The following is a 17068-nucleotide window of genomic DNA, read 5'->3' on the forward strand; positions in this document are numbered from 1 at the left end:
AACAACTCCCTGGCTACACATTTAAGCACTGAAACAAAACCCTATAGTTTCACTGATGACTTCCAACAATAGAGACAAAGCTAAAGCCCTGTGGCCTAGGAGATTTCTATGGTTGTCATGCTGGCGGTGGCACCAAAGCTCTCTCCCTGCCGAGCAGGCAGGGACAGTGCCGGTTTTACAGGGAAGCAGCCGTGAGGCTGCCCAGGACTCAGAGTGAAGGTTGCAAAGCGAAGAACCCAAGCTGTACCCTTAGCTCATGACCTTGATGTGCCTCAACATAAACCTTGGAGGCAGGGCATTACCCCAAAAGGGCTTTTTGATCTGCAGCATCTGGGATGGTTTTGGATACTTTGGAGCATCTCAGAAGAAGGTCAGAATATTTGACAGAGGCCTGATATGTAATACTCCTCTGGTACCTACCCAAGGGGAACCAAGACTGCCACAGACTAAGCCATGACGTCCTCCTAGGAATTGGCAGTGGAAGAGCTGGAACCCATGCAAAAATGCTGCTGTGGTCTCATGTGCCATTGCCGCTCCCAAGAAAACCCCTCCAGACATAGCAGAGGGCAGACAGCGGGAGGCTGGCTCTCCCGCTTTGTGCCACCCTGCTTCCATCCTTCTTTAGTGACAACACCTCCAGCCGCAGCATTCCCCCGGAGGGCCCGTGGGGTCTCTTCCTTCCTCCTTCCAGCATGGGAATCTCTTTGGTCAGAGGGAAGCTGGGTGCTCCTGAGCCTGCCCCTCTCTCTGCATGGCAAGCAGCACCCTGGGCTTTTCAAGAGGAGCAGAAAGAACTTTGCAAGGAAACCAACTGTTATTTATGCATATTTAAAACTATATTTTGTTCAGCTGCATATCTCTGCCAGGCTTGTTTAGGGAGATTTTAATAGTATCTGGCTTCTCTTTGGTTTTGTGTACAAGATTAGGAAGTTTTCATCTGTGCCTTTAAAAAAAACCTGCCTCCCTGCCAAGATGTATTAGGAGAGCTGTAAAAAAGGAGTCATCCTGTTCCAGGACTGCTAAGCTTATGTAACAGGGAAATCCTAACTAAAAGATACATTACCCCCCCCCCCCAACATGCACACTTTTTCAAGGCATATACCATTTCAGATTTTTCAGCTGCTTGATTTGTATTTTGATCATATCTGCCACTGGTTTATTTAGATGCATTTACAAATACATTCTCCCACACACCCTCAATTGTACATGCCATATAATGTTTTTCTATAAAATGCAGTGTTGACCACACCTCACCACAAGAATCTTTAAATAAAATATATTGTAAAGTGCCAGATACCATTCCTTTAAAAAACACAGTTCTAATTAAAACAGGCTCTTTGCTGCTGCATTAGCAGCTCTGTGTACCGATACAGTTTTAGCACAATAGTCTATTTCTGTCCTGTGAGCGGGAGGCTCTGGTACAAACCCCCTAGCTCTCCAGTTTCAAGTCCAAAGGCTTTAGAAAATGCGGCAGAGGCAGATCGTCCAGAGCCTCCGGGAACTGCTCAGGCGAAATGGTCCTGATTAAAACGCGCATGGCTCTGACAAAAAGCGATGGGGGGGCCAAGCCCACCAGGCACTGGAACCGGTTCTCCCCTAAGAGGTCCTGCCACCGTTGCCGATTGTCCAACAGCTGTTGTTTCATCGGGAACTGCAGGTCTTGAGGCACGAAGAAGAAGAGGCAGTCGAGGCAGAGGAGCTTGGCACGCATATTAACGGCCGGCGTTTGGGCGATCTGCTGCAGCAGGGTGTCGAGGGGCGTATTTCCGGAAGAGTCGTGCAGGCAGGGCGACGCGCCGTGCCCGAGCAGCAGGAGCAAGCACTCGGGTCTCACCAGTTCGCAGGCCACGTGCAAGGCCGTCTTGCCGCCCTCGACGCGGCTGCAGCCCCTGCGGTCCAGGTGGGCGGCTCTGTCGCTGGCCGGGAAGTCCCGGATGGCCTTGAGGATTCGGAAGAGGATGCGGACCCGGTTGTAGCGGACGGCCATGGCCAGGTGCGGGGCCGACGACTGGCAGCAGCTGAAGCTCTGGCTGGGCACGGCCAGGGCGCCCTGGGGGAACTTACTGAGCAGGTGCTGGGCGTAGGGCTGGTGGTCGTGCACCAGCGCGTAGAGCAGGGCCTCGGAGGGCGAGTACACGCTCACCTTCCCCCCGTCCTCCCAGTGGAAGACCTCCATGGTCCGCATGTCCTCCAGCAGCCAGGCGGGCAGCAGGTCCCTCACCGCCTGGTAGAAGGCGAAGGAGGATTTCTTGCACTGCTTCTGCGACTGGGCGCCGCGGCCGCCGACCCACCGCACGCTCCAGGGCATGGCGGGCGGCGCGGCTCCGCCGGGGGCCTCCTCCCGCCTGGCCGCCCACCGGCCGCATCGGCCTCGGGACCTGCGGGAGCGCAAGGGCGTTAATCGCTGCGCCGCCGGCGGGGAGGGGGGGGCTGCCCTGCCCTGCCCGGCTCGGCTCGGCGGCGCCGCTGCACGGGGCACCCCGCCGCGCGGCACGGCACCTCCCTGCCGCGGTGCACGGGGACGCCTTCGGCCCGGCTCCCCCGCCCGCCCGCCCCGCGCTCACCTCGCCGCTCGCGCTGCGATGCCGCCGGCGGCCGCACGGGAGGCGCCGCTGCCCGGTGCGGCGGCGGCGGTGCCCGGCGCGGGGAAGGGGCCGGAGCGCGGCGCCGCCGCCGGGGCCTTTTATCCCCACCCCCCGCCCCGGGCGGTGAAGGTCGGTCAGGACCGGGGAACTGTCCAGCCGCCGCGGATTGGCGGCCGCCCGGGCTCCCCCCGCTGCCCATTGGCTGCGGCGGGAGGACGGGGCCCTGCACCATTGTGTGCGTCACGGGAGGCAAAGTTCCAAGAAACTTGGCTGGCGGCGCGGAGTCCCCGAGATGTCGCGGCGGGGGGGCGGGGCCACCGCGCTGGGGGGGGCGGGGGCGGGGCCTCTGCTGCGGGGGGCGGCCGCGCCCGCCGCCGGCTGCCTGCGCTGGGGAGGCTGGGGTAGGGGTCTGGGGTGTGTGGGGTCCCGGGGTGTGGGGTCTTGGGGCGTGTGGGGTCTGGGGTGTGTGGGGTCCTGGGGTGTGTGGGGTCTGGGGTGTGTGGGGTCCTGGGGTGTATGGGGTTAGGGGTGTGTGGGGTCTTGGGGTGTGTGGGGTCTGGGGTGTGTGGGGTCTTGGGGTGTGTGGGGTCTGGGGTGTGTGGGGCCTGGGGTGTGTGGGGTCTGGGGTGTATAGGGTCTGGGTGTGTGGGGGCCTGGGCTGTGTGGGGTCTGGGGTGTGTGGGGTCCTGAGGTGTGGGATCCTGAGGTGTATGGGGTCTGGGGTGTGTGGGGTCTGGGGTGTGTGGGGTCTGGGGTGTGTGGGGTCCTGAGGTGTGGGATCCTGAGGTGTATGGGGTCTGGGGTGTGTGGGGTCTGGGGTGTGTGGGGTCTGGGGTGTGGGGTCTGGGGTGTGTGGGGTCTGGGGTGTGTGGGGCCTGGGGTGTATAGGGTCTGGGTGTGTGGGGGCCTGGGCTGTGTGGGGTCTGGGGTGTGTGGGGTCTGGGGTGTGTGGGGTCTTGGGGTGTGTGGGGTCTGGGGTGTGTGGGGTCTGGGGTGTGTGGGGTCCTGGGGTGTATAGGGTCTGGGTGTGTGGGGGCCTGGGCTGTGTGGGGTCTGGGGTGTGTGGGGTCTGGGGTGTGTGGGGTTAGGGGTGTGTGGGGTCCTGGGGTGTGGGGTCTTGGGGTATGTGGGGTCTGGGGTGTGGGATCCTGAGGTGTGTGGGGTTAGGGGTGTGTGGGGTCTGGGGTGTGTGGGGTCCTGGGGTGTATGGGATCCTGGGGTGTGTGGGGTCTGGGGTGTATGGGATCTGATGTGTGTGGGGTCTGGGGTGTATGGGGTCCTGGGGTGTGTGGGGTCTGGGGTGTGTGGGGTCCTGGGGTGTGTGGGGCCTGGGGTGTGTGGGGTCTGGGGTGTGTGGGGTCCTGGGGTGTGTGGGGTCTGGGGTGTGTGGGGTCCTGGGGTGTGGGGTCCTGGGGTGTGTGGGAACTCATGTGTGTAGGGTCTGGGGTGTGGGGTCTGGGGTGTATGGGGTCGGGTGTGGGGTCTGGGGTGAGTGGGGCCTGGGGTGTATGGGGTCCTGGGGTGTGGGGTCCTGGGGTGTGGGGTCTGGGCTCCTGGGGTGTATGGGGTCTGGGTTGTGGGGCCTGGGGTGTGTGGGATCCTGGGGTGTGGGGTCCTGGGGTGTGTGGGGCCTGGGCTGTGTGGGGTCCTGGGGTGTGTGGGGTCTGGGGTGTGTGGGGCCTGGGGTGTGTGGGGTCCTGGGGTGTGTGGGGTCTGGGGTGTGTGGGGCCTGGGCTGTGTGGGGCCTGGGGTGTGTGGGGTCCTGGGGTGTGTGGGGCCTGGGGTGTGTGGGGTCCTGGGGTGTGTGGGGTCCTGGGGTGTGTGGGGCCTGGGCTGTGTGGGGTCCTGGGGTGTGTGGGGTCCTGGGCTGTGTGGGGTCTGGGGTGTGTGGGGCCTGGGCTGTGTGGGGCCTGGGGTGTGTGGGGTCTGGGGTGTGTGGGGCCTGGGGTGTGTGGGGTCCTGGGGTGTGTGGGGTCCTGGGGTGTGGGGTCCTGGGGTGTGTGGGGTCTGGGGTGTGTGGGGCCTGGGCTGTGTGGGGCCTGGGGTGTGTGGGGTCTGGGGTGTGTGGGGCCTGGGCTGTGTGGGGTCCTGGGGTGTGTGGGGTCCTGGGCTGTGTGGGGTCTGGGGTGTGTGGGGCCTGGGCTGTGTGGGGCCTGGGGTGTGTGGGGTCTGGGGTGTGTGGGGCCTGGGGTGTGTGGGGTCCTGGGGTGTGTGGGGTCTGGGGTGTGTGGGGTCTGGGGTGTGTGGGGCCTGGGGTGTGTGGGGTCCTGGGCTGTGTGGGGTCTGGGGTGTGTGGGGCCTGGGCTGTGTGGGGCCTGGGGTGTGTGGGGTCTGGGGTGTGTGGGGCCTGGGGTGTGTGGGGTCCTGGGGTGTGTGGGGCCTGGGGTGTGTGGGGTCCTGGGCTGTGTGGGGTCTGGGGTGTGTGGGGCCTGGGCTGTGTGGGGCCTGGGGTGTGTGGGGTCTGGGGTGTGTGGGGCCTGGGGTGTGTGGGGTCCTGGGGTGTGTGGGGTCCTGGGGTGTGTGGGGCCTGGGCTGTGTGGGGTCCTGGGGTGTGTGGGGTCCTGGGCTGTGTGGGGTCTGGGGTGTGTGGGGCCTGGGCTGTGTGGGGCCTGGGGTGTGTGGGGTCTGGGGTGTGTGGGGCCTGGGGTGTGTGGGGTCCTGGGGTGTGTGGGGTCTGGGGTGTGTGGGGCCTGGGGTGTGTGGGGTCCTGGGGTGTGTGGGGCCTGGGGTGTGTGGGGCCTGGGGTGTGTGGGGTCCCGGCGGCTCTCGGCCCGTCCCCTCCGTGCCGCCGGGCTCTCGGAGGAAGCTGGCGCTGCCCTTGAGCTCACTTTGTCCCCGGTGCCCGGGCGGGTGCCAGCCCGCGGGCTCCCGCACGCGCCCCTGCACGTGCTTGCCGCCTAACGCCGGGCTCTCCGTCGTCTCCCAGACGGCGACCTTCGCCTGCCGTCCTTCCGGCCGGGCTCGAGCCGCGGACTAGCGCAGGAAGGGTTGCAGCGCTGGCGGGGGGCGGGGGGGGGGAACGACCCCGACCCCCTTTTTAGCGGCACGGGGTGGGATCTGCTCCTTCCTGACCCGCTGCGGGTGCGTTCAAGGCGGTCGCCCCGTTTGCGCGGCCCGTTTGGCGTGGGTGCTGTGGTCTGCTCTTGCCAGCGTTGCGGATGTGCGCGCGCGTACCCTTGGGACGGGGAAGGGGGGGGATAGGATAGCAGGCGGGTGACCAAACATCCGATTTCCTTGGGGCTCTGCCCGCCAGCCGGTTTGAAGCGCAGGGCAGGAAGCCCTCCGTGTAGCTAACCCTCCTCCCACCCCGAAGGGGGAAAAAAAGCTGGAGAGGAACAACTGCTCCTTTTGTTGAGCGCAGGAAACCGAGGCTTAAATCACGCTGCCTTGTGTTCGCCAGGCTCGCCGAACCGCCCGCCGAGGAGCCGCGACGCGACCTGCTCTGCCTTAGGGGATTGCGGCCGGCTTTGGGCAGCGGAGGGTCCCCGCAGCTCCTCCACGGCACCGGGCATCCCGCCGGGGCGCAGGAAATCCTCTTCAGTCGTTCAGGTCCGCTTCCAGATGAAAATTCATCGAAGGCAGCTACCTCCTCCCCTTCCTGCTAACTGCGGGGCACCTGCATTTCGGTCGCATCCTATAACTTCACGCGCTGGGTAATTTGTACTGAATCTTGGGGTCAAAATAAATGGTTTATAAAGGGCTAATTTGATAGCCCGTGTTTTGAGCTTGTGTGCCGAGCCGGCTCGCCCGCCTGTGCCTCGCTGCCGCTGCCGACGGCCGCGGCTCCCGGCAGCCTCTCGCGCTGCGGCCCGGCCGAGCGCGCCCTGCCGAACCCTTTCCCCGCCGCTGCCAGGACGTTGCGGTCGATTCAAATACTCGGCGTGGTGACAGCGGGGCAGCGGGGTTGCCATCCCTTTCTACTCATTTCCCGCAAATGCTCGGATAAGCCGAGTTGCGTTTGAGCCCAAAGACAAGGGATTAGTTTAATTTCCAAACCAGATTTGCTTTTGCCTAGGGAATTCTGCAGAGAGGGAGCAGGACTCGCTTACTCCGGTCAAGCTTTCTTACGGAGGGTGGGGGACCAGCTATCGCGGCGGGCTTCGGGGGCCAGCGGCGGCTTCGAAACGGGCCGGGGCGCTCGCCGTCCTGGAGGGCTCGCAGCGAGCGGCCGGCGGGTCACCCAGAGGCTCGCTCCGGTTTGCAACATGTATTTGTCAAATCCGCTTGAAACACGTGCATATCTGCAGAAAAGGCAGCCTGTCTGCTGACTTCACTGCACCGGAGAAAAAGGGTTACGTTTGCCCAATAAACTGTTCAGCGTGTGCCCGGCGCTAACGACAAAACATGAAATCCTGGAGAGGTTTGAATTTTGTTATGGCATATATTTTACGCACAAAGCCAGGGACATGACTTGTTTGTTTTCAGTCCAGCCTGGTTTTAATCACTTTGAATTAAGTAACTTGATCTTATTACTTATCTGACTATGAGAGGGCTTATCGCAGGCTCCTTGGCACATGACAGCGATTACTGTCAGTGCAGCCGAGCCTGGGTAACGCGACTCTTCGTTGCCTCGTGACGTGTCTTCTCGGAGCTCCTTTTTCTGCAGAAGGTTGGTCCTTTCGTTTCTTCAGCCGGTGACCAGGTAATACCTGCTTAATGCTAACGAAACCCCGTCCACATAATGGAACGGAGGGAAAAGCTCTGCTGTTTCTTGTAATAGATGTCCTTTGTTTTCTGAGGTTTTCATTAAATTGAGGGCAGCATCATATTGACTGGTAGCTTAATGGACATGGCTGTGGACTTAATTAAAAGCGATATGAAAATCGGCAGTATAAATTACCATGTTGAACACAGTTAATGTTTAGCATTGGCTTTGAGCATGGGATGAAAGAAGGGCAATTAGCGCATCCTTCACTTCTGAAAAGGGCTGAGAGATATGGGGTTTACTCCAGCCCCTGCAATGGCTTTTTGTGAGGGTTTGACTCGGAGCATTTGCCGGTCACCTCTCCAGAAAGCAGGCTCAGGACCAAAGTTCAGCAGAGTTTGGATAACAGCCCCCAAATCCGGAGAGCTCCGGAGCGTCGGAGCCGCAAGTTTGCTTTTAGCCTCCAGCTCTGGAGTCTTTATAAACAAGTCAGGCGGAAGCGCCTGATGTCCCATTTAGCTAAAATTAAACATCTTGAGAGAGAAATAACAAGCAAGGAGAATAAGGGTTTTGTAGCAGAGGCGCTGGATGGGAATGCATGCGTTTGCCTCCCGCCGCGGGTGCGTTGTTAACCCCTGAGCAAACGGTTGACTCGCACTGTGCCTCCAGCATCCCTTATGTCGAATGGGTGCGGTAATGCTGCTTTGAGCACTGCATTTTAGACCATAACTGCTTTAGGTCGGGGATAATCTTCTATAGGCAAATATGTCGTTCTGGTCTTCGGGGCCCTGCTCCTGTGTGGGGACGCCTCTGCTCTGCTGTCCTTAGGCAGCAGCGGAGTCTGGTCGTTTGATGACGAAAAGTCAGACGCTGCCAGTCACTAGATGGGACTTCTCCTCCTCTTGGAAAGGCCTGCAGTGTGACTGTGAATCAGACGAAGAGGCGGATGACAGCCCTAGGCTGATGTGCTTGGAGGTGGTGAATAATCGCTGTTGCTGACACCTCGTGGAAGGCTCGGATAAACATTTGTGCTGGAAACCTTTCTGTTTCATTTCCTCTGCTGCTGCTGCTTCCCCACCTGAGGAGCTCGTCCCCTCTTTGCACCATCTCCGCAGCAATCGGCTGGGGACATACGCAGCCGCAGCGGGGCCTTTGCCAGCTTCCGGCATGAGGGCTTGGGCCGGCAGCCAAGGATGACTTCCCGGGGCGCGGGATCCTCCCCCTGCACCGGGACCCGCAGGGCTGCGGCTCTCCAGCAACGCGCTGCTCTAGCAGGAAGCGATGTGCAATGCTTTCCCAGGGCCCATGTCTCCCCTGGGCAGCGAGGAGGCCGGCACACATTTTATACATGCTACACACACGTGTGGGTACGGAGAGGAAAGCGTCCCCATAAAAACCATAAAACACTCACAAGGTGCGTATGCCTCGGTGAGGCTGCTATGCCTCCCTCCTTAGTCCGGGGGCATGGATTGGCAAGGGGCTATTATAAAAAAACTCTTGCCTTTCATCTCAGAAGCTCAAATCCCTTTGGAAAAAAAGACATTGGGAAATGGGAAAAATTTTCCATTTGAGAAACGAGGCTGCTGAAGATCACACAGTGAGTCAGTGGTGATCTGGGTTGGGGCACAGCGCCTGGCTCCAAGTCCCTCGCTGAACCCATCGGACAACATTACTCTGTTCAGGCGAGGCATCGTGGCCCTGAAACCTGTTCTTACTGCTCACACCCACACTCTTTCTCTCTCTCCGCACCCATCTCTTCTTCCTCCTCGATTTTGTATTACAGTCGCTCTCGCTTCTCTCCTGACTTTGTATGAATCATCATCGTGCATTGAGCCTGAACTGCCCATAACCCTGCTGGTTTGCTTTCTCTGCTGTATTATAGGGTCAGCTCCTTCCTGACCCACAGCAGGAAAGAAAATCTGCTTTGGAAAGAGTGAAGCGAACAAGCCTTCTCTTGTTTCCTCTGCTTCCTGGCTGCTGCTGAGCTCATACGACACTGTTCCAAAAATTTGCATCCCAGATGACGCTTGGGAACCCAAGAAAAGCTATGAAACACTTCATTTTGGAAAGGAAATCTCTCCACCAGGGCTGGGATCAAGTACCTGATACAGTAATGCTGGAATTCAAATGAACTGTGCTTTCCGCCCTGTGGTCTGCATACAAAAGTACTTCATGTGATGTTCGACTGCTCCCAAATGTCAATCCTGGTTGATGGGAGGCCGAATAAATGGCTAAATTGGTACCATGGAAATGTTGAGTCTGTCAGCGCCCAATAGTGGACTAACACAATATTTAGGCTTTGAAACTTGTTTTTAATTCTGGTTCCTTGACAGAGGGTGCAGAAAAGTGTTCCGGCAGAAATGACGTGGGCAGCAAGGTGGTAAGTCCAGCCTCTGCGTATTGGAGCAATGAGGGGGTGAGGCTCCATGGCCTCTACGAATTTAGGCCAAGAGCAGTGGGCCGCTGAGTGCCGGCCAGCAAAGGTCGGGCTCCCATGCAGTGATCTGGCGGCCAGAGGAAACGGCCCCTTCTGGGCCGCTGTCCCCTGTCCTGGGGTGGCAGCCAGGACATTTGCGATAAGGAGAGGGATTTGCCGAATCAGTGCTCTCACTTGCCAACCAAATTAGAAGCCAGTCCCTTGGCTGTGGCTATATTGCAAGCCCTCAGGGATGGTCATAGATCAACACCAGCATCCTATTTATTTTGGCGGGGTTTGCACTCCACCCCTCCTTAAGCCTTGATTTTGGCATCTCTAATAAATGAGCCACCAGCATCCTTTCTGACATCTACAGAAACTCCCATAGCTACAGCAGAGATTAAATTTGGTGTAGTATATCACAGGGAAGCTGACAAGTGTCCCTTAAAAGACAAGACGGGAAAGGGTACCTTTCTGGGAAACTTTCTGTTTTATAAGCGAGCAGATGAGAGGGGTCAGAGAGCTCCTAGCGCCTGCGGATGATTGTAGCCTTCAGCTTGATGTTAGTTGTTAAAAATATTATCCCAGATGTATTAATACGACCAGACTGGATTGCATCTGAGCTGAACATTGTGAGCCTAAGGCAGGGCATAAATATAGAAGCAAAACAGCCTGACACGAGAGTCATCTGTCCTCTTCTGCACAAGAAGTGAAGGGGAAAGAGAGCGAACGCGCTCTGTTTTTGCACGCTCCCAGGCATACGGCTGAGCCTCGGAGAGCGCCTCCCGCAGGGTCCTGTCGTACCAGAGACCCCCGCAAATCCCTCCGCCAGCCCACAGCGTGCCAGGACTGTGCACTCAGCACATTTTTAACCTGGGGTTAGGTTTGCCTAGACAAGGTCTGCAATCACGAATGGCTATTTGTTTGATGTGTTTGCCTAACAGGATTACACTTATCACAATGATATAGCAGCCTGGCCTTGGCATAGGTAAAACCCAGGGCTCACGAGGGTCAGCCTCTAGCCGCTCTCGTCCCCAGTGTCTGTCCATGCTGTAGCTGGTCTCTGTTATCATGATAACGTGCTGCACTATCCAGCCAGGGCTTCGGGTGGCCTTCAGTGCTCCACGTTTTGGAAAGAGTAGTTGTGCCATGTAACACTTTCTGCTGACATCACGCTTGGCATTTCTTTCTCCACAACCGAAAAAAAGAAAAGATCAATAATATGAAGAGGTTAGAAAAATGGTCCAGTTAGAGAATGAGACGCCTTCCCCGCTGGGGGCTGTTCTGAGCAAGCGCCTAACTGAACTCAGTGTGGATTTGTTGCCCTCTAGTTCCCAAAGAAAACACCTGTAGGTAACGAACCAACAAGTTGTCTGTTTTCTGCGTCGTAGATCATGAACACACCTAGACTCATTACAAAAGCATCTGCTCTTCTTTGTATTTGTGATTATTAAAAATTTGCTGTTTTGAAAGACTCAAGGAAGGCAGAGGGTGAAAACTGTGTTTTCCGGCAGTGTTTCTGGCGAAGCAGAGCCTGCGTTGCTGGTAATCAGTGCCCGGGCTCGTCCGCCCCTGTTTCTGGCCGCGAAGGGGCACCTGCTTGCTTCCTGAGGGCAACAGTTTAACACGAGCGTTGTCCTTGCTAGCTAAAGCGAGCCTGGCCTTACCGGATCCACGCGCTATTCAGGGAAGCCGAACCTACCGCTTGCTGTCCGCCCCTTCCAAGACGAGCAGGATCCTCTGTTTATACTGTGCTTTACTTGGCTTGAATGAACCTTGCGGCTGAGGGGACTCGAGGGCCCCCCAGAACTGCTCTAGCACAGCTGCGCTCCCCTGCCGGCGGACGGTGCTGGGTGCAGCTGGGTGCAGCTGGGTGCAGAGGTGGCTCTGCATGGAGCAAACGCCCGTGTCGGGATACGGGGTACGTCCTCAGCCTCCCAGTTTCTGGAGAGGACCGTGTTTGTCAGGGCTGTGCAGAACCCGTTTGCTAGCTGAGGCTCGGGGAAAGGAGCCGCTTCGGACGGAGGTGGAGAGAAACGTTCCCAGCACGGCAGCACGGTGGTGGGACTGCTCAGGTTGCTGCAGCGCGCTTCGCTCAGTGAGCTTTACTGTAACAAGGCTGTTTTTTTTTTTTTTTTTTCCCCCAGGACATTTATAACCAGGATGTGAGCTGGGTTCTGTGACTCAGAAATGACCTAACCAGGTCAGGGGGCCTGAGCAATTCAAGTTCACCTCTGCTTAGTCGATGCTGAATTTTGGTGGTGCGCACCGTTGTGCACAGCCTGCAAAAAGTACTGCCGTTGAGCACGAGCTGGTTCAGACCTGGTAGCTCATCGCTGGGCTAACTACTCCCACCCTGTAAAAAGCAAAGCAGTCAAGATCCCTTTATTTAAAAATAGGTACATATATCATAATGCTTATCCAAGAGTTGTATTTGATCTGTTTTAGCTGTATAAATCCCTCCCCCACTGGAATTGTAAAACGTGATAGATATACGGCCAAGCAGGCCCGTAAAAAAATGGCTAGTGCTTTGCATATCTTTGAGGAATTATTTTGATTCCCATTTGTTCATTCTGTCAGCTCTTGGCTGCCGCGAGGTCTGTCGAAATAACAAGCCGGGATGAGGAAAGAGGGCAGCTCTTTCACGGGCTTGCTTCACCGCAAAGAGGCTGCTTTCCAGCAGCTAACTCTAACAGGAGCTGCAGGCTCAGTAGGTAGATGTTCATCTGCCATTTACATTATAATAGGAAAACTGTTTTTTTTTTTTTCCAGAAAAAATTGGTTTATCAGCCCAAAGCCTTTTCGCTGTGAAGTGGCATTCGAAAAGATTCTTTCTTTCCCTTTGATGTTGTAAAAAAAATATTCAGAAGTCTTCTAACACTGTCAGAACCTATTTTGCCCGCAAGAAAACCACTCGGGTCTGATGATTGGGTCTCCATAATATTGCTGGTTTCTCTGTGATTATCTTCTAATGAAATTCTCAAATCCAAGTATAGTCAGGATCTTAGGCTGCGGAAAGTTCAGAGCAGGGTTTTTTTGGTTGTCTTTTTCTTCTAAATCAGTATCTATCCTCTATGTAGAGGCAACAGTATGATTTTGGCTATGTCAAGACTTCTAAAATCAAGGTGGCGATATCTTTTACCTATGCAGTTTGGCACTAAAACGATTTTATGCAGTTCTGCATTCTGAAGTGTTGCTGAAGTCGATGTAACTGCCTGATGAGATTTTTCTGTGAGCATATCTTTTCATTGCCTAGTAAGCGCTGGAGGAATGACGGCATGCTGTCACCGTTGCCACACTGTTCCTGCGCTCCTGCATATGCATTTTGGGAAAACGTAGGTGTTTATGTTTCCAGGTATTGCCAGCATTTTATGACGATCACTATTTGTTTTCTAGACCTCCAGCCTGGAAGATAGGTATAAAAAAGAGCTAAAAAGCTTATGTAAGGTGAAGAGGAGATCAAACGTGTGACAAAAACAAAGAGGTATAAATAGCGAGACTGGTATAAATAGGGAGACCGAGAAACAACTGAGCTTAGCTGGTCAACACGTCAGAAAGGTCGGCTCGCTCGCTGCCGCCAGAGGAACGCCTGGGCCCCGGGGGAGCGAGCGGGGTGCTGGCCGCTCCGCTCCCGGCCGCTGCTGCTGCCCTGCAACCCGATCCCGCCGCTCGGCCGCTTCCAGCTGGGATGCCCGGACCGGGCCAAGCAGCAGCCACGGCTGACGAGCATTTTTGTTGGTAGAAAATGAAGGGGTTTTTTTTAATATAGCGGCACTGGGGCCCAGGCAGGGCCTTGGGCTCCTTTGGGCATTTTCCCAGCTGGCGGCGGCGGCAGCTGACCCGTGGCGGTGCCGCGGGGCTGCCGGCCCCGTGCTGCCTGTCCGGTACCACGTTCCTGCTGTAACAGGCAGGCGGACACGGTTGCTCAGAGCCGGGGGGGAGGCCTGAGCTCTCGGGGTGCTGCCGGTCGGCAGCTGAAGGCGGGTGCGGCGGCGTCTCCTGCAGCGCCCGCCAACGCCGGCGGGAAGCTCGTTCCAACAGAGCGGAGATCTGTACTCAATCCTGACCCCGGCACGGTGGGGAGGGCAGCGGGGCTTGGCAGCGGTGCCAGGATCTCGGCGCCCCGATACCTGGGGTGGGCTGCGAACGTGGCGAGCCCAGCCCACGTCCCTCCCGCCGCCGGCGGGTCCCGCTGGCTCCGTGGCCGAGAGCTGCCCGACGCTGGCGGCTACACTCCCTCCTTTCCTGCCCAGGCCTCTTAGTCGTTGCCCGCTTACAAACAAACATTTTTGGAGGGGGGGCAGAGAAGCTGAGGCACCAGCATGACAAAGCTCTGCTGCTTTTAAGGCCGGGGATGCGTTGGGGGCCCCACAGGAGCTGTGCAACAGCGCGGCTGCTAATGAACTGCAACCGTCCTCTATGTGCGGCGTGCGCGAAGGGAAAATACGCTCCTCGCACAGGCAGGGCTGTCAGGCCTCCGCCGGACTTTTGCACTCCTTTCAAAGTATCACAGACTTGGTGGCTTTGTTCTGCGGGGGGTTTTTTTTATTTTTATTTTTTATTTTTGGGTAGTTCTTCCCCATTCTTTTGCAATGAGGCTTGTGTGTGTTTATCTGTTTTTTCCGCCGCCAGCCTACGCCGTCCTGACTATCTTCCGCGTTCCTTACCCGCAGCGGTCTCCTCTGGCTTCGCTGAGTTAAGGACGCTGGCGGTGGTGATCTGAGGACCAGCTGTCGCTGCAGGTTGCAGACAGACAGCTCCGGAGGCGGCGAGCCGCGCGAAGCCCTGCGCCTGCTCTCCTGCCCTTACGCGCCGTCTTTAGCTCACACGTATTCTAACCTCGGTTTCCGCGCGCTCGAGCCGACTGCAGCTGTGGGCTCACGTCGCTGTCCCCGGCCCTTGGGCTCCAGTTCCGCGCTGACATGTTTCCTGAAAATCAGAGGTGGCCGAGGGCAGGCGCGACCCAGGAGGGGATTATTGCTAGGGCTCCTGGGGCATTGCCAAGCGGCGGGGGGAAACTGCCCCCGAGGAACAAGCCGCCTCGCGAAAGGTCAGCCAGCCCCTTCCTCCACGTGCCCTTCAGCAGAAGACGTTTGGGGCGCTTAGAGCAATGAAACGGCTTCGCCAAGAAGGCTCATGACGAGGGCCAAGTCTTGCAAGAGTGGTGGGAAGCGTTTAAATCAAGTTTTTACGTTTCGTACATGTTCCAGTTAATTTTTTCTTGAGTCATTCCAAAAAAAAACCAAAAAAATCCACACCAAACGCAGAGCCCAGCTGAGTTATTCACCTAGGTGCTGCGAGTCTTCCCCGTCTGTGCAGACAGCGGCCTCCCTAGGCGGCGTGCGCGCGAGCTCTTCTCCCTCGAGGAGTCCTTCTGCCGCCCGCGGGCCTCAGGAGGGGTCCGGAGGGGCCAGCGGGAGCCCCGGCAGCCGGCCCGGGAGGCGGCGCGGGCGCCGGCGACCCCGAGCCCTCCCGCAGCCTGCTCCGGCGAGCTCCTGCCCCGCGCGTTTCGGGGCGCTCGCGCCACCCGGGCCGGAGCTGAGCGTTTCGGACCCTCTCCAGGGAGGCCGTCGCCTCTCGTCCCGCGCTCGCGCCACAGGGTAATGAAGTCCTTAACTCCGGTTGCTCCTAAGTCCTCCGCAGGGCTCAGCCTGGGCCGCAGAGCTCTCGCCTGCCCCGGGGAGAGACGGAGCCACGGCCCACTTTTTTGTCGGCTCAGCAGCGTTTCGCCCCGACCCCGTCACCCGAACCACCGCGTTTCCCGCGCGCTAGGCGCTGCGCGAGCCGGCAGGCAGCAGCCTGTCCCTGGGGGCAGCCAGCTTGCCCCAAGTGCCGCGAGGGGCCCGGCGCCTGGAGCCGCGCGGGTGCTTCGGCATCCCTCAGGCCCCGGTCCTGCAGCACGCAGCTCCCTGGGGCCCGCTCGGGGGCAAGGGCGGCCGCTGGTGGCCCCGCGGAGCAGAGACGCCGAGCGTCTCGGGGCTCCAACTCGGGAATTAACTGAAATGAGCTCCCGTCGAAGGTGCTGGGGTTGGCTTCAAAGCTGAGTATGCGCAGCGCGCTCTCTGAGCAGGGATGCCTTCTTCGCCTCCCGCGGGGAGCGCAACGCGTCGCTTGCTCCGTTGCGTTAGTCTTTTAAATTCTCTCTGAGTTACAGTACTTTGCTAGGAGCTAGAAAATAATATTTTCCACTAGACTTCCCTCACTGCAGCGTTGGCCTCTCTCTGCTTGTCTAAGGCAAATTCAGATGGGCGCTTTGAGTATCTCAGGTGACATCGGTCTCTCCCTGGAGGTGATCATGCCTCACGCAGGTGAAAACCTGCCAGGCTGGGGCTTGCCATGAGTCAGGCACGAAAAAATCACGAGATCTGAGAGAAGTAAAATGCTCCTGTTAACCACGCTACCCAAAATGTGGGATTCTCCTTCTGTCTTTTGTTGGGGTTTTTTTTTTTGGATATTTACAGCTCATGCTCTCAAACTCTTTGGAAAACCAGCGGCTTGCTTTAATAGTTGGGACCACCGTACGAACCACCAGTGTTCCTGCCACCAGAGTTTTCCTTTTGAGGCTGACAGTCCTTCTGCTGAAGCTGGCTTTTGATGTCTCTTAGAAGTTGCATTGCTGCAGGAACAAGCGTATCAGCAGCCAAAGGTTACCCCCTGCAGTAAATCTGAAGCTACTGCAGGTATAACATGAACAAGACTTCATTTATTGGTGTAGCTTTTCACGTTCAAAAAAAGAAAAAAAAAAAAGAAAAAAAGAAAAAAGCTGCCGACTTTATCAAACCCGGAGCGGGATTGTTAAGGGCATAAGGGAGTCCACAATTATTAGCACTTTTCTCCCTCCCGAGAACCAGCTGGAAGATGCCCTGGGGAGACTCGTTAGAGGTGTCTGTTACAGCCCCTGCGGCACAGGTCAGCTGCAGCCGCAGTTTTGTCCCTCACCCGCCAACCACCCTGCGCGAATGAGCTGCCCGGCAAGGAACCGCTGCGCCCTCCGGAGCACACTGCTGAGACCGGCGCACTCGGCACATGTTGTAGCTGGTGCCGGCTGCAAAATGGAAAGTCTTTCCCCCGCCAAGTTCCTTTTAGACAGACGCTTTAGTACTGCACGTGTTAGAAAGAGCTTCTGGATGGGTCTAGACTGCTGGATCTAGCACCTGTAGGTAGGAGGGCAATTGACTCCCAGTTAGTTTTTCCATTCCTTTTATTTAAAGTTCCCCGCGTTGGACCATGAATGATTATTTGTGGTGCCAGCAGGGAAGGTGTGCTCAAACCTCTCCTTTCTGCTGTGGCAGATGGCCTGAGGGGTGGCCGCTCTCGCCATGCGCGCTCGGGCATCTCCCCCTGCTTTTGCACTGAGCCTTCGCCCTTCAGGAAAATAATGCTGCCGTTCGGGGGCTCGTACCCAACACAAGGCTTGCGCCC

General features: G+C 57.6%; 1 protein-coding gene and 1 long non-coding RNA gene across 6 annotated transcripts in view; one reads left to right on the forward strand and one right to left on the reverse strand.

Annotated features, from left to right (window-relative positions):
* Positions 1 to 1127: 1127 nt before the first annotated feature.
* On the reverse strand, positions 1128 to 2651 carry ANKRD9 (ankyrin repeat domain 9). The gene is made up of 2 exons (XM_068947095.1): positions 2565 to 2651; positions 1128 to 2378 (listed from the first exon to the last, which is right to left on the reverse strand). The coding sequence occupies exon 2, from the start codon at positions 2306 to 2308 to the stop codon at positions 1430 to 1432; it is 879 nt and encodes a 292-aa protein (XP_068803196.1). The 5' UTR covers positions 2309 to 2378; positions 2565 to 2651; the 3' UTR covers positions 1128 to 1429.
* A 2667-nt stretch (positions 2652 to 5318) lies between these two features.
* Positions 5319 to 17068, forward strand: part of LOC104144464 (uncharacterized) — a 55803-nt gene continuing 44053 nt past the window's right edge. For 4 of the 5 annotated variants that reach the window (XR_011141657.1, XR_011141658.1, XR_011141659.1 and 1 more), the window contains exon 1: positions 5319 to 7227. This is a non-coding gene — a long non-coding RNA (uncharacterized lncRNA). Of the gene's footprint in view, positions 7228 to 8140; positions 8645 to 9112; positions 9556 to 17068 lie in introns of those variants that run through there. The other variant, XR_011141661.1, reaches the window with a different exon arrangement.

Source organism: Struthio camelus, chromosome 5 (assembly GCF_040807025.1).
Source record: "Struthio camelus isolate bStrCam1 chromosome 5, bStrCam1.hap1, whole genome shotgun sequence".
NCBI lineage: Eukaryota > Metazoa > Chordata > Aves > Struthioniformes > Struthionidae > Struthio > Struthio camelus.